Raw genomic sequence first — 17390 nt, 5'->3', positions numbered from 1 at the left:
CACACAGAGGAAATGAATTGCAGTAGTGCAAAAAAGAATCAATGTATAGAAGCCACTAATGACATCAAGTAGCTTTCTGACCTGTGGTTTGTATACCAGGGGACGGAGGCACAGCCAAAGCTGGTAAACTGGTAAAGCTGGTGTGATTCAGGTTTGGGTAGTGATGACAGGAAACTACCGCGGCTCCATCCTGTTATGTGATGAGGTGACCCACATGCTGTACCACTCACTTAACTTGAAATGGAAACTGGTATATAAACTCTATATTCAGGTGTCTCTATGACTTGGTTATGAAAATCTAAATTCCTACTACAAGATGGGCTCCAATTCAAAACACTAAAAGCTAAGCACACACTGGTTTAAGATAATGTGCTTTTGTAATGAGGTTCACAAACATTTTACAAAAGAGAATTAAACATTTTCAGTCAGGAGTAAAAACATTCACAGATCCTCTAAAACATTCACAGATCCTTTTATGATTGCAGCATAAAATAATTTTATGACTACAAATCTGACTACTGTAAAATTACACCAATTTAGAACATATGTGTCAGATATGTGTTATGGCATTAATGCACGGCATGGAGGCAAAGAAGCACCTGGTGAAAATCAGAGGTGTTTGAAATGCAAAGCGATATCAAATAGATATAATGGTCCTTTTTATTATTACATATTTTATATATGAATAATTTGATTTAGAATTCTGCCTGCCCTTAATCATACACAGAATTAAAAGAGTGTGATATGATTAGAGAATTTACAAATTATAGATTACAGAATTTACAGATTTCAGATTACAGAAACTAAAATGTTACATTAAAGTTTGTCAAATTAATTTTGTGCCTCTGCTCAAATTTGTTACATTATAGTATATAACAGAGGTGGTCAAATTTTTCCCATGAAGAGCAAAAATCAAACTTGATTGAGAGCCATGGACTGATTGTATTATACAAATGTTGCAATTTATCAAACATTATATTAAAATAAAAAATAACAATTGCTGTGGTTAATGTTGTTTACGATAAATTAATAAACAAAGAAATAAACAGCATGACTCTGCAATCTGCTAAAGCAATGCAGTTTTGCTTTAACAGTTCTAGTTCAGTGAAGCAATCCAATTTATTGTACAACAGAGTTAATGCCTAATTTAGTTATTTATGGCCTCTAATGAAAGACATGAAGCTGGTCCTTATTTTTTATACGTTTTTCCAAAGGGCATGGTCCCCTGGTGGTCTAGTGTTTAGGATGCGGCCCCGGTCAGGGAACCAACCCCAGCCATTAGGGTTGCACAAGCCATTGCACTCTTAGTGCCGGTCCCAAGCCCGGATAAATGGGAAGGGTTGCGTTAGGAAGGGCATCCAGCGTGAAAAAAACGTGCCAAATCAAACATGCGGATGATCCGCTGTGGCGACCCCTAATGGGAGAAACCGAAAGAAAGTTTTTTCCAAAGGGCATGGAAGGCCAAATCAAGGTCACCATAGACCAACTTTGGAAATCTCTGGTAAAAAGCCTTAAAATTGTATTTTGGTGTCAAGTTTTCACAAACTATAAAGTATACATATACTGAAACTTACCGAATAAAACTCACATGATCGTCCTGTTAATAAGTAAATCCTACATAATGGAATAGCTAGCTGGGACAGTTCCTTGCTAGACCACCAGAGTCCGCTCTTCTCAAAATGTTGGAACATTTCTTCAATTCCATCAGTCAATTCCTACTTGACCATCATGAAAAGCACACGGACTGTAACCAAGATGCAAAGTTTTAGTGTTTGCAGTGGTCAGCGTTCTATCTTAGTTTTTTTTTTTTTTTTAAGGATTCGGAGCTTAAACATAATAAACAAAATAATCTTCCTGTAGTGGTCATGCTTTGATTAAGTTAAACTTGACCTAAACACTAGCAAAATCACTGACTTTATTTTTACTGACTTACTTTTTTTTTTTTCATGATTATGTATGGGATTATACCCAATAGTCTATTGTTATACTGCATTTCTGAATAATATTGTTTTTTTGTTTTTTTTACCACTAAAAGGTGAGAAAGACATGGCCTGTCACTGGTAAAACTTGTGGTAATTCGTTCATAATAACATCCTGATATGTTATGTTACTTTTGTGTTGTGTTATGTTACAATATGTAACTGTTTTCTATAATATCAGCTCATAAACAGGATCATGTACAGCAGATTCTCCACATAATCTGAGACTAATAATACGAATATTTTATACATTTTTTGATGTGGTGACTATGTTTTTGATGAGAAATTTATTCAGCACTTGTGTAAGGTGTCTCGGTTGTAAGCGCTTTGGAAGAATTAGGATGCTCTGAAAAGTTAGCAAAAACACAGAAATTCTTTCAGGACAAGGAGTTGCTTTCCATTTTCCTGTTTTTTCTGTGTAATGATATTGAAAAAGACAGAGAGAGAGAGAGAGAGAGAGAGAGAGAGAGAGTGTGTGCATGTGTGTGTGTGTGTGTGTGTGTGTGTGTGTGTGTGTGTGTGTGTGTGTGCGTGTTGCTGCCATAACATAAGTAATATCATGAACTAATCTGTCTCAATAGCAATAAAGCTAATTACAATCTGTTAAAATGTGTGAATTGTAAATAGGACATATTTTATAGTCAATAAAAGCTCTATGGTATATGTCAGGCAGGTTATAAGAAGATTCAGGTCGCTGTAGCATTCAGGTTGGTTGTATCATAACAGTATAACATTTCATTGCCTCAGACTTACTGGGGTATGGTAAACATAAACATAGGGTCACGTGTTACCTTCTCACTGGACATATATTGTGTATAAGTACATGCTTGCCATGGCCAGAGACACAGCTTTGCCTTTGCCATATAGTATGTGAGTAGTGGACCTTCAGAGGACAACATGAATAAAGCATCAATAAAAAGAAATAGTATCTTTATTGATAAAAACAAAATTTGTAAAAAATTCCGTACAATACATCATTGCTTTATTTCCAGCTTTACACAGTTAAAACTGCTTGTTGCTCACTACATAATGTAATCCCTAACATGGTACCAAACAAGCACATTTAATAATACAGTAAATGTAATAATTGCTAATAACTCCTGGGAATAGATAACCTCCTACCCTGAAAAATTGCATATTACTGGAAAAAAAGAAGAGATGCAAAATAAAATGTTCAATACAGAGGAAACAAAAGAACAGGCAAAGGCTCAGTAATGATGTGCAAACATACATGACTTTAAGACCTCTCAGATAACAGGCTTCCAATGACTTACTTTTTGACAAAAAAAACACTAAACAATAAAAAATTAATTGACAAAAAAGGGATCTTGGATCAATTATCAAATATCTATTTTTTTTTTCATATTTTCACATTTTATTACATTGAGCTGGAAGCCAGGGGTTCTGCCTCTTGCTCCGCCTGCAGTTCATACCGTTTGTGTTTCTTTTGGCTGACATCAGACTGGCTGGGTTCTGGAGAGAATGAAATATCGTAAGAATCAACACATATTACTTACACTAAACCCTATGTATAGACAGCCATTTCCCATCATCCCTTGATCCATGCTATTTATTAATCTTATTTCCAATAACAACGTAAAACTAGCACTCATTAGTAGCATCATTATTGACAAAGTACTTATTTAAAGCAACAGTGTTAACACAAGAGGTGTATCATGTAAATGTGTAGTATAGCAAATAAAACTGTTATTTAAATCCATGTTAATACAGCACTCATACTGAATCATAATTGTGTTATGAATTGTGCTGTATGGATAAATAAATTAATAAAAACATAAAAGCTCTGGGTTACTGATTGGAAGGTCAGGTATAAAGCCCCAGTGCTGTAAATCTTCCAGTGTTGGGCCCTTGAGCAAGGCCCTTAAGCCTCTGCACTCCAGGGGAGGTTTATCATGGCTGATCCTGTTTTCTGACCCCAGCTTTCTTACATGCTGGATATGTGATGTAAGAATTTTGCTATGCTGTAATGCATACGTGACAACTAAACGATTTTTCTTTCCTCCTTCCTCATATATAAAACATCTCAGCCATCCTTTTTAGAAATGGCCAATTCATACACATTTCATTAGAACTGAGTATTTTATTAATAAAGACCATTCTATTTTGTAGTCCGTAACATTTTAATCCTTTCAAACTATGTTTTATCTTTTTTTTTCTTGAAATCAAAACAAGTTACATAGAAATTTTTAGTCACACAAGCACTTCTTTTTCTTTTGTTCTACACATGGATTCCTATTTCAAAATAACTATTCCAAATGACAGGAAGGAAGGGGGGGAGGACTGAATGAATGAATTAACAAACAAACAAATAAACAAATAAATAAATAGTATAATAATAAATTGAGAAGGAGGGAAGAGTACATTTTTGCTCAAGAAAATGCATTAAAGATTGCCATATTCAATAAAAAACTCCTGGTTCTATATTCTATATTCTATATTATATATCCTTCTTCTATATTCTGATCAGCACTCTGGGCTTACCTTTACTCTCATCCTCATTAACAAGAGCATCTTGTGATGGCCCTGAAACAGAGTGTTCAATATGTTTAATCATTTTGTTATCATGCCCATGCCATTGTTATGACCAGGTTTGCTCATAATATTCATAATTCATAATATAATTTCATAAAAGATCAATGCATTTTGTCTGTATTTAAGTACACATTGTCCAACATTTTAACTTGTACCTTCAGTGTTTAGAGTGAGATAAGTAACACCAGCTTTTGGAGGCAAGTTATTTCTCATATGTAGGGAAATGCAGACTAGAGCATGCACACAACAAGCAGTTACAGTAGTTATAAGGTCACTGTTGCCTCCAAAAAAAAAACTTTTGGAAATAAATTTTTTCTTTATTCTCTATTTTCTCTTTTCCTCTCAGATATAAAGATTTTTGTCAGCCAATCAGCATTTAGAATCGCTCACAGTCAATCAAATCTGTTTAATTCATGTATGTGTATATACATATATATTCTTTTTTTCTTTCAGTGTGTGTATTATATTATATTTTATCCTTAACCTTTAATACTCTATAGTCAGATTATATTTTAATACACTTTTTAGACTATTTTATTTATTTTTACGTTACATTACTCTTTTTTAATTTTATCTTTATATTGTATTTCTTTCCATGTGTACAAGTCGAAAGTCAAAAAAACATTTCACTATATGTGATACTCTGTATGTGTATGTGACAAATAAAATTTGAATTTTGATTTTGAAATCATGTGAACTGAGTAGATTGTGTTCGTGTATGTCTGAGCTTCAGGTCCAGCAGGTGAGGAGCATAGAACAGGTGAGGTATATGATAAAACATATCATTCCTGTACTTGAGAGCAAAGTTGTTTTAGAATGTATTTAAGCATTTAAAACTTTCAATATCAAAAAATGCAAATTTATAAGAAATATATTTTAATTTATGTATGCAGATTAATATTCTATTCTCATATGCATCATACCTGTTAAGAAGAAAGTTTCTATGTATTCTAAGGTATTGTTAAGGGCAGAGTATACAGAGTGAGAGTCCCCCTAGTTAATATAATAAAGGGAACCTTAACTTTTGCGAAAACCTTGGGGTTATGGCTGTATCTGCTAACAAACTGGCCCTTCAAATGTTAGCACATGCAATTGCATCACAAATTGTAAATAAAATCAGCATACCTCTGTTAGGTTCAACTTGCTTTTTTGAACTACCCTCTCCAGGTTCATCCATGATGATACCCAGACTGCGGTTCCAATTTTTCCATTTGAATTCTTCCACTCTGCAGGGACAAATGCATCAATTACTGCTGACCATCTCATCTAAAAGCAATTTACTTGACTCGATTGACCACAGGAATGTATTATGATTAGAGAGATTGCAATTAGGAAGAATAAAAAAACAGAATAAAAGAAATATTTAAAGATTAGCATAGTAACTGAAATTAGAAGTCAGAATATATTTATTTTAATTTTGTTACGTGTGCTTAACATTTGGCATGCCTGAACATGTTTGGCTGCTTAGTTACTATAAAGGCAAAATGTAAAGCTACAGTGCACAAATACATTCTGTTGAACTTTGGTCGTATCAATTGGCTCATCTGCTATTTTTATTCAAGATAAAAAAAAGTTAGCTCTTTAGGCATATTAATGCATTCTGCAAACAAAATGTGTAAACGTTGGCAGGTCTTTTAATAATTTTTGTCTTCATACCCATGATCAATTTCACACCTGCAATTTTACAGTTTGAAAACCTCTGTGCTACACCATGTCTCACTTCACGTTACACTCAAGGGTTAAGATTTTCCTTTTAACCTGAGATACCAGTGCCAGTCGTCCTCTTTTTTGCCCAGGTTCCTCTTCACTGCTGAGAGCCTCTCCATTTGCAGAAAGTCTGAAGAATTCATCTTCAGACAGCATGCAACCCTCGTTTTCAGACAATTTACATACTGCATAAATGTCTCGAGGTCCAAGGTGGTAATGGCACGCTGGGAATGCACAATCATCCATAACATTTACTGTTACCTAAAGACAGGATGTGTTGACACAAATTGCAAAAAAAGGTCCAATCATGGAAATTTAAATTAACTAAATCTTTAGATGAAACACCCTTTCATCAATCTTAATCAAACTGTGTTAAAAAAAAATATACTATAGACTCTTTTAGTCAGGTTGGACATATTGGTTGGACATATTGGTATGAGAAATAGGACAATATATGCATACCTGGAGTTTCCAGATGCTGGTGCTCTTTTGATCCATGACGTCCACAGTTTTGCTCATCAGAGCAATTAGCATGTTTAGCAGCAGGATGTACGTGAGCACAATGTAGGTTAAAAGCAGTACAAAATACACATGCTTATACTCATAGTTCTCTGTGAACTCCAGGTCACCCATGCCTATAGTAAACTTAAACAGTTCTAGAGTGGTGAAGGCAATGGTTTTAAAGGAGTTTTTGTTGCACTTATCTGTCTCATTTTCAAGATTTTTTTCCAAAGGACTTCCTTTTCCAGGTTCACGGAGTAGAGTCACTAGTGCTGTTTAGGAAGCACAAAAAAATCAAGTGCTTTAGGGACTGGAATGAATTTCTGTCGAGTGGAGAGTAATGATCTAGAAAACATTACCTGCTGAAAATCCGATAAGGAAGACTATGTAAACAAACAGGAAACGCAAGATGTCACCAAGGAAGACCTATTAATCAGAATGGCAGCAGTCAGAACCGCATAACCTCATAACCTCAAGCATGTAAGATAGAAACTTCTTGTCTTAGCAGATATGCATCACTTGGAGGCCATGTCATTTTTTCCTTATAATGAACAATGAGCTTTTTCATTAGGGATTTTTTAAACTTCTCTGAGCGAGCATCAATATTAAAGCTTAATGATAATCGGGGTAAAATCTACATGCTTGCACGTCATGTAAAAGTGGTCTCTAGTGTCATTTCAACCAGACCAGGATTCACAGTAAAGTATTAAACAGCAAGCAAACAGAACAACAAAACAAACAGTTTCACTCAATGGGTAGACATCTAATATACTGTAAATGGATGCACACTGTAATAGGGAGTAAAATATTTTAACCATTTCTATTCCTATTTTAATCAATGGCACAATTGGGAAATTTAGGAAACACCATTTATGGTAGCCTCAGCAACAAAGAAAGTGAGTTGCTATATTACTGAGACTCTATATTTCATGTCACAGCCATAATTAACGTTTTAATGGTCTTTTGCATTTGTATGAATATTATGTATTTTATGTTTTATTTGTATATTTCATTTTCTATTTTTATTTTGAATTCTATTCCATTCTTACTTTATTGCAATTTTGTTTTATTGTACTGCAAATGTATTCCTCTCATTCTATTTTTATTTTTTGCAAATTTACATTTTATTCTACACTTTAATTCTTAATTGTTTTATTATTTATAATAATTATATTATCATTTTATTTTGATATTTTGTTTCACTGACCAGTCATTAGAAATCCTTTCACTGCTGGTCATACTGTCTATGACAACTTTTGTGCTCCAAAAAGTGTTGAGCAGTGTTTGAGCAGATTTTGTTGGGTTCCTCACATCATTTCACAACCATGTGTGCACCCAGTGAATTGGTGCAACAATTTGTGGGCCAGCCTTTACCATTATAACATGACAGATGAAAGTTTAACTGTGAAAGTGTTAACTTAGAAAAGAAAAAACAATCAAGTCACCCTCTGAATCATGATGTTGTAGATGCCCATGTACCGAGTTCCTCTGGAGAAGTAAAGCAGATTAATCCAGCCCATAGCCACACTGATCACCAGAAAGGCAAGATACTCCTGGTTTCCATTTAAATACATTCCAGCACAGATGATAAACAACCCAGCCTGTAACAAACTACAGTGACAAAAAACATACAGCATTTCATATACTGTATCTTATTTCAATGCAGCATGAATTCTTGTATTTGATTGGTGAGAAGGTGTTTATTTTATACAATGCTTTACATATTTAAAGTCTAAAAAAATGAGTTAAAATGTTATTTTTAATAAAGATATAGTGGCCCTTTCTGTCAGAAGACATTTATAATCATACACAAGGAATCTCTAGTGTATGTGCTTTGTAAAAGTCAGTAGGTTTTCATCCTTGTGGAGTCTTCAGGACAAAGAAGCTCTTGTCATAGTAAGGTTCATAATGTAATATCTAAGTGATAACAAGAACGCATTTCACAGACATTACATAGCATCAATTATATCCACCAATAAATATGATCTCCTTTATTTGACAAGAAAATGTAATGCTGAAATAAGTATAAAATAAATTGTTTTTGAATAAGAGAAATAAAACCTTGTGTTAATAGTCCTGTATATATTATATATTAAATCTTAAAAAAAAAAACATCAAGCACTTACAAAAGCATGTCTGAATAGCCATCTACCAGCATTGTTTGCAGACTTGGCCGCTTTTTATACATTTCTATCAGCTACAAGAGAATAAGACATTGTTAGGCTTTCATTTTAGTTAGCAATAAAAAAAAAAACTATAGTAAATGATACACACCACGCTCACGATGAAGTAGACTGAGCCAATAACCATGATGACTTGACCGACAAACAGCATCAAACCAGCAAAATCTGTCTTGATGGGAAATGGGGGCTTGATTGACAAATAAAATGATGATTTGTTAATAGTAGGGCTTGCTTTGAGTTTATCATTTGCATGCATAGTAGTGGATTTTTAAATAAATACAATTTTATAAATTATTAGATTTAATAAAATGAAGTGTGTAAAAAAATTATAATAATAATAACAGTATGTTTTTGGTATTTTTTATTTTCTGTTTAATTACATTAACTATTTCCTTGACAAAACTGAAGAAATGTAGGTAAATAGTATCACACTGTACTCACTTTTCCTTCTTCACGGTAATAAGAAACAACTGTGAAGATGCTGAGATATATGAGATAAACAATAAACTTGAAGAGGAATATCCATCTGGCAAATAATTTCCATTTGTCTTCCAGTAGTTTGTTAAGTGGCTCAAGCTGGAGCATCTCAAGGCGATTCTGAGAGATAAACAAAAAAGCACAGCATCAGCGCATACATGTTTTTTTTTAACAATTAATATAACTATATCTAATCTAAAGCTATATAATTTTTATAATCATATACATTTTCAGGAGGAATGCATAAATGTGAGAAAAAATGTAGGTGCAGAGTATCCATTAATATATATATTTTGGCTCATTAGCTCAAATTTTGCAGAGTATATTTATTTTACCTCTATATCTGGGGTATAAACAACTATCTCAAGGACAGAGTTTGGCTTGTAGGTGTCGATAGAGTCCAGGTCATACAGCGACCCGTGCACTGGGCCATATACCCACTCTGTGAACTTTCGAGACAGATGCCTGCACTCTTCCTGCTGGAACTCACGATGCAGAATGTGTTCAAGCAGCTTGAGAAAGAAAGACTTAGTAAATGAATAAAAGAAGAATAGCCTTTATTTCTCACATATACATTACAGCACGATAAAATTCGTTCTTCGCATATCCCAGCTTGTTTAGAGGCTGGGGTCAGAGCGCAGGGTCGGCCAGGATACGGGCACCCCTGGAGCACAGAGGGTTAAGGGCCTTGCTCAAGGGCCCAAAGTGGCAGCTTTGAGATACTGGGGCTTGAAACCCTGACCTTCGGAACAGTAAGCTAGCACTTTAACCACTGAGCTACCACTCCCCAACTGTTATATTTAGTTATGATCTCAGCTCCATGCCAATCTCTTGAATATTTTAACGTCAGTGTACACATACTGCCCACTATCTCACAAATTACCCGATCATGTTACAGTAGTGCAAAGCCTAAAAGCCTTATAAAACATTGTACTTCTCTTAATCAAATCCGGCTTTTAAAAGCTTCTTAAAGTTTTCAGCACAGCTAATGCAGCATGTTTGACCAGATCAACTTTTTCTTTTTAAAATGTCTTGCTCTTACCCTGATCTTTCCCAGCTTTGCAGCCAGCTTGATGGAAGTAAGTCCCTGATTGTTCTCAATGTCCTCCAGCTTCTCCTTGTAGGGATTCTTAGCAGCATCCTTGGTAAGAATGAAGTCATACATGGAAATGACAAAGTCATTATTTTCAGGGCTTTTATTGTCCACCAGCATCACAAGAGCATGGAGAACTATGTTGCCCAGAGTGTCCTTTTGCCTCACATCTGCTTTATCCATCAGCAGGTCTACTATGTCTTCCTGATTAGTACATGCTGCCAGTGAAAGCGGAAGCTCCCCTGTAGAACAGGGTTTGGAATTAATGTCAAATGTTAAATATTATTGATTTATAACAAAGGAAACTTACAAAGGACTATGTTTGAACACATTATCAATGCTCTTTTATTTACCATTTGTATTATAGAATGGATTGGAAAAAAATATCGATACTTACCAAAGTAGAAACTTTTTTTCCGTGGCTGAAAGAATTTCCCACAGGCCATTGCATGGACATTAGCCCCTTTCTGAATGAGCAGCTTGACATAATGCTTGTTTCTCCTCTCAATGGCTATATGAAGAGCTGTCTGTCCTGCACACAAAAACAACTTTATTAGTGTGTTACTAAAACACAACTTAAGTCAAGACAAGACATTTTGCTGTTACTTAATAGGAAAAAAATCATCAAGATTCCAACAGAGGTCGTTACATTAACAAGAAAAAAGATTGCACATAACTACAGTGGCACAGGTATATATATATATATAAATGGTAGGTAGAACCTGAAATTTGGTAGTATTTGTATAGAAAGGAACAATTGTTCAAATATGCACCTTTATAGTATGGATCTGTGCATTTTGCATTCACTAAATCCTGAAGATCATTCATTCTCTCTGCAATGTCCAGCAAGTACTCCACTGTATCGTTGTGTCCATTCTGCAGGTTTAGCAGGGCCTTCATCAGGACTGTCTTCCCACTGAAAATATCTGAGGGACATAGGACATAATAAAGCTCTTTCCACTATAATTCTATACTTTGTATTTGCATAAGATGTCTAGTGCAAATTCTGTGTGCAGAACCTTGGGTTTTACAGAATGTTCTTACAAGTTGTACTTGTCAGGCCCATCTTTCTTTTCTGCAGATACTCCTCCAGGCCCTCAAGCCTACTGACATCACCACTGGACACGTCATCATAAAGCCTCTCACGATTAAACCTCTCAGAAAGTTCTGTTTCACGATTTATCCCAAAAACTTTGCTGCAGAAAGAAAAAACACAAAACCACTTACTCTCTATTTCCTACATTGTAATAAATCTAGGCGTATGACTGTACATTTTAATGGAAGATATCCAGTGATATCATCGCAGTTTCTAGATTTAAAAAAGGTTTCCAATGATAAATCTATGAGTGTCAGACATTGTGTGCTGATCTGGTATACTTTCTGCCTGTTGTATTTTCCTGCAGACAAAACACATGTGAACTTTTAAGTAATGGATGTATCGTTGACCTACACCATATTTATGATTTTCTATACATACAGTACAACTGTACAATTTACTGGAACACATCCACTCGATCTTTTCATTATCTTTCCATTATCTAAGTGAATAGAAAAATAAACTATATAATAGTTGTCTTATTCATTTATTTTATGTTTTATTATAATCAAAACACTTGATTTCATTTATTTATTCTATTTGGATTTTTTTTTTACTCATATTTTACTCATTTTTTATTCTATTGTGCCTTAGACCAGTCATAAAAAAACACTCATTCACTGTGTGTCATTTTGTGTATGGTTATTTATAGCACAAATTTTTTTTTTATTTGGACATTCCATTTAAAATTTTATCCCAGGTGTTTAATGGGGTTGAGGTCATGGCTCTATACAAGGCATTCACGCCTGTGTTGTCTTCAAACCCGTATTTTAAAAAGCATTGTGTCTTGCATTATGATCGATTAGCACCACTCACCTTATAGTTGTAAGAACTAGAAGCTCTTTTGGCTCACTTGTCAATCAAGTATGGACATCCTTGGGTTATTAAAAAGGTGGTATGGTACATTACTACTGTACTTTGGTTAATAACAAACATAGGCATTTTACTCACTCAGCATAACTCAGGTCAAATCGGATTTGGGGACGGACATGACCACGGTCCTCATGAAGATGAGTGTCCATTGGTGTTTTGGACTTTCCAGTTACATGTTTTCTAATTTCTTTGTCCTTTTTCCTCTCCTCATCTGTCCTGTCATCAATCTCCAAAGTAAAGGGTTTCATAGGTTTCAACTTGTCCTTCTTTTTGAGTGCCATAGCTCTGGGTAAAAATGAAGCATTCATTTTCAGCATATAACTTATAATGGAAAGAAGAAATATTACAAATGATTTATCCACGTCTATTTCTATTCTCCGGGTTTGTCATAACCATAATCAAGGGAGTCATATCTCATCTAGCTTACAAGTAAATTAAATTTAAACGCTTGTGTAAAATGTTTGTGGACACCTGACCATAAAATTTACATTTACATTTATGGCATTTAGCAGATGCCCCTGTCTAGAGCGACGTACAAAGTATGTGCTTTTTGGACATACCATTCCACCTTTAGTCCTCATTTGCTGTTTTTATAACCTCCACTCTTCTGGGAAGTTGTTTCACTAGATTCTGGAGTGTGCTTGTGGAGATTTTTGGTCATTTAGCCACAAGTTGCTAGTAAAGTAAGGTGAGGAGACCTTAGGTGCAGTCTGCGTTCCAATTCATCCCAAAAGCTTTATAACAGGTCACAAAAGGTCTCCACTTCAATCCATATAAACCATATCTTCAAGGAGCTGGCTTTGTGCACAGGGACATTGTCATACTAGAACAGGTTTAAGATTAAGTGAGGTCCAAGTTTAAATAAACGTTAAATTTTATGCTATCTATACAAGTGTGTGCCTTCAACATTGTAATAACAATTTGGGAAAGAATTACATATGGCTGGAGAGATCAGGCATCCCAATACTTTTGTCCATGTACATTATTCATTTCATCCTACTATTACTGTAAATAATAAATTCATAAATCTATCAATTATAAACAATTATAAAATTATAAATATGAAACATTATTTTTTATATTTAATTCATTATATCATGGGTCTAAAGTTTGCATATTGATAGTGATGGTTGCAATTGGACTGTATTTTAACAGAGTCTGAATTCATTCCAGAAATGAAAAACTTTTGGTTAATGGTCATAATTAGGAAATAATAGGGAGCTCCTCTGAGACTTTAAAAGAGCGTACTATAAGTGCCTGTTTGCCATTGTTACCATGAGACAGTCAATGCAACTAAGCCAAATAAAATGAAATAAAATAAAATAAAATAAAATAAAAAAACCAGTAGACCTTCTCAACATTAGCTCATCTTTGGGAGCATTTTAAAACAACTAAAGACATGGCATTGTTCGGGAGAGGGGCACAAAAAAACTTCAAGGGTTCTATGAATACTGAAGCAAAATCTCAAGACCCCAAAAATCTTAATTTCTGTCAAGAAGAATGGGCAAAAACTCCATCATAGTATATTGAGATGCATGTGGGGTTTTTTTTTTGTCTGATTCAAGTATCACAATTTGAACAAAATGCAAGTTTGGTGTGATGAGGACACTTACTTTAGTCCTAAACTCTGTGTTCTGTTATGTAGCTTATGTTGTGTGATGCAGCGCTATGTTGAATAGAATTTAAATTTCATTACATTAAATTTCAGGTCAAACTTGAGGAAGAACTTTATTTTTACAATAAAGTACTTCCTCAAGTTTGACCTGAAATTTAATGTACTTTATCATGAAATGAAGAATAAAAACCAATGCGTGTCTTTATTCTAGATGTAAGTTTTTGGCCGCAACTAGATCCTAGATCAGGAGTTTTATTGCAAGAAATCTGATCAGTATGCCAAGGATTTTATAGATAAAATTTAAAGTGTAGCTAAATGAACATATGAGCACATGAGCACAAAAATAAAAACGAAATGACAAAAGATTGTTGTAAGGTTTAAAGAGTTTTATCACAAGGCTAGAAGTCCTTTGATTTAAATTTAAAATTCACACCATTCCCATCTCCACTTCATATCTTTTATTTCTATTCCATTCCTATACTATGACACTTGAAACTTAAAATATATTTCCTAATACTTAAAGGTGAAGCATTACTGATACAGATAAAAAAAAAAACAGAGGTGGATTTTGTGTTTTTGCCCTTGTGTTTTATAGAAGGAGGTCGAGAGGTCAAACACTTTAATAAGCCTGAATTGCCCAATTGCTGAATTTGTATGATTAACGCATGATATTCAAATGTACAGGATAACCGTGTCCGATTTCACCTCTTAGTTGCTTGGTTTAAATAAAAGCATCTGCCATCTGCATATGACATGATTATCAGCTTCTAGTAAAAAACTGCCTGTACAAAATGCAATTAAAAACTATGACAAATTAAAAAGCCTATATATATGAGCAAAGAGCATGAAGCTGCGAGAAGAGGGTGCAGGCTTGCAAACCACATTATTGTACATATCTTTCACATCATATTATCGATCGACTCTAAATGGATTGTAGATTGCTCTGTCATCGGGGTGTGGAAAATTGTTTGACAATCATAAGATTTATTGTAGAGGACTACTTTTGGTTGATTTTAAAGAAGATCTTACATTTACTGTACATAGGGAAACAAAACAAAACAACAAAAAAAGTATTTGCTAATGATGTAACAACAGAATGCACTGACATTGGCATTATATAAAATTAACCATATATATTAAAAAAACATGATAAAATCCGATTTTTGAGTTGTCAGTTTAAAGCTGGGCTTTTGTTTACATGGAAGACCAAAAGAAAAAAAGAAAAAAAAGAAAAAAAGCATTAAAATACTAAGTTATTTAATACTTAAAAAATATTATAGCATGCATAAAAGTAAATAAATAGCAACATAAGACGTTGGTACATACCAATAATTCAGCAAAATGTCCTAGTTCAATTTGATCCCCAACTGTATTGGCACCGATTATAACATCATTATGTACTTACTAGCAGTATCTTAAGCAGCATAAGAGGAAGTGGTGGCTTGCAGTCATAGAGAGAAAGAGAAAGAGAAAACGAGAGAGAGAGAGAGAGAGAGAGAGAGAGAGAGGATGTTCAAGTCAGGACACCAACATTTATTATTGAGTGCAATTATTTTAAGTTGCTGCAGCAAAAGTAAGGATTAGCTGCTTGTGTCTGTTTATATATCTAACTTGTAAACTTCATATATAGCTTGTTAGCTTGCATGCTCTGGCTACTAAATCAATGAATGAATTGGGAAAAATGTCTATTAGTATTGCATTAGTGCTACAATTAAGTACTTCTTGTTTGGCGTTTTGTTTTTTTTTGTTTTTTTAGCAAAAGTGGAAATAAATCTTAATTAGCCTAGCTTGCAGGAAAATATCATTACATTACATATCTTTACATTGCTGACACAGCGTGAGAGAGACCGAGAGGGCCTTATATGATCTTCAGTTCAGTGTTTGAACATACTGCAAAATAACCACATACTACACTCTGTAGAGACAATGGGTTTTTCCGCATTACACAAATTGTTAGTGATCTGTTAGCATCAGAAACACAGATTATCTTCTACACATTTAGCAGTTGATCACTAATTCAAATCGAGCCATGCAAACATTTGCTTCAATATATATCTTAATTACTTGAACATGTTCGGGTTTAGTATCTCAAAATGGAGGTGGTTTTTTTTTTCTTCATTATTTGACACTCATTATCTCTAGCAAAATATGTAGTGGGTTTGCCAAATGTGGTTAGTCTTAGTCAGGACACACACACACACACACACACACATTTGAATCAGGGATAAAGAAAATGCACAAATAAGAGCAATACTGAAAATTGTGCAATGGAAAATATAAACTTTCATGTAACAAAAGTACAGTACATAAAAAACTTTTGTGTTGCACATTATCTTATGAACAGAAACCCAGTTTGCTAAATAGGAAACTGCATAAGAGGAAGCTTTGAGAAATACTGAAAGATATATGTGAGAAAAAGAAACAGTGAAAGAGGGTGGGGTGTAAAGTTTATATTAGCTCATATTTAAATTTTTGCCACATTATCTCAACATTAAAACCAGTATTTATTTAGAGCCCCTATGATAAAATTTAGAAACAGCTGGTCAAATCAATTAAATATTCAGCTCCTTGATAATTAGTTCCACATAGTCATGTAGCAGTTGTGCTTTTTTTTTTTCAGTGTTTGGACCCTGATATTTTCCTACCACAGTGTCAGTTAATGTGATAGTAACCCACTAGCACAGATGTGTACTTTGATAGCTCCAGTGATAAAGAAAATGGAGTTAATGACAGTTAAAACATTTCGGTTGCATTTGGTTTGGCCCGTATGGTGCGCGATTTGAATAAAAGCTTTGCTGAAATATTGCTTATATTAGCCATGAGCATGTACAAGTAACAATCATGTATTTAATTTTTACAAATATCATTAAATAGCTGACACAGAGTGAGAGAGACAGAGAGGGCCTTATATGATCTTTCTCAGTTTAGTGGATGAATATACTGTACATAATATAATCTCTAGAGACACTGAATTTACGATGGTGAATCAGGAATGAGTGGGCTTTTCCTCGTTACATAAATTTGTAAGGGATACACTATATTGCCAAAGTTTGCCATACAGCAAAAATAACCATTTGTGAGCTCATGTACAGTATACTGCCAAACGTTTGCGGACACCTGGCCATAAGAATAGTATGTTCTTTTTGAGCATTGCATTCCACATTTAGTCCCAATTTGCTTTTATTATTTCATCCACCCTTCTGGGAAGATGTTCCACTAGATTTTGAAGTGTAGCATTTGAGTTCATTTGCCATAAGGGTGATAGTAAAGTTAGGTACTGATGTAGGAGTGGTGTGAGGAGATATGGGGTGCA

General features: G+C 34.3%; 1 protein-coding gene across 1 annotated transcript; it reads right to left on the bottom strand.

Annotated features, from left to right (window-relative positions):
• Positions 1-2892: 2892 nt before the first annotated feature.
• On the bottom strand, positions 2893-15524 carry LOC124379111 (transient receptor potential cation channel subfamily V member 1-like). Its single transcript, XM_046839220.1, has 17 exons — positions 15404-15524; positions 12541-12747; positions 11538-11689; positions 11267-11419; positions 10891-11025; positions 10443-10735; positions 9736-9912; positions 9365-9520; positions 9015-9110; positions 8867-8937; positions 8186-8351; positions 7100-7166; positions 6702-7012; positions 6291-6463; positions 5658-5758; positions 4482-4523; positions 2893-3452 (listed from the first exon to the last, which is right to left on the bottom strand). Exons 2-17 carry the CDS (start codon positions 12741-12743, stop codon positions 3358-3360), a joined length of 2391 nt encoding a protein of 796 aa, XP_046695176.1. The 5' UTR covers positions 12744-12747; positions 15404-15524; the 3' UTR covers positions 2893-3357.
• Between the last annotated feature and the right edge of the window lie 1866 nt (positions 15525-17390).

Source organism: Silurus meridionalis, chromosome 25 (genome assembly GCF_014805685.1).
Source record: "Silurus meridionalis isolate SWU-2019-XX chromosome 25, ASM1480568v1, whole genome shotgun sequence".
Lineage (NCBI taxonomy): Eukaryota > Metazoa > Chordata > Actinopteri > Siluriformes > Siluridae > Silurus > Silurus meridionalis.
The sequence above is the reverse complement of the archived record's forward strand: the minus strand, read 5'-3'. Positions and strand labels throughout refer to the sequence as shown.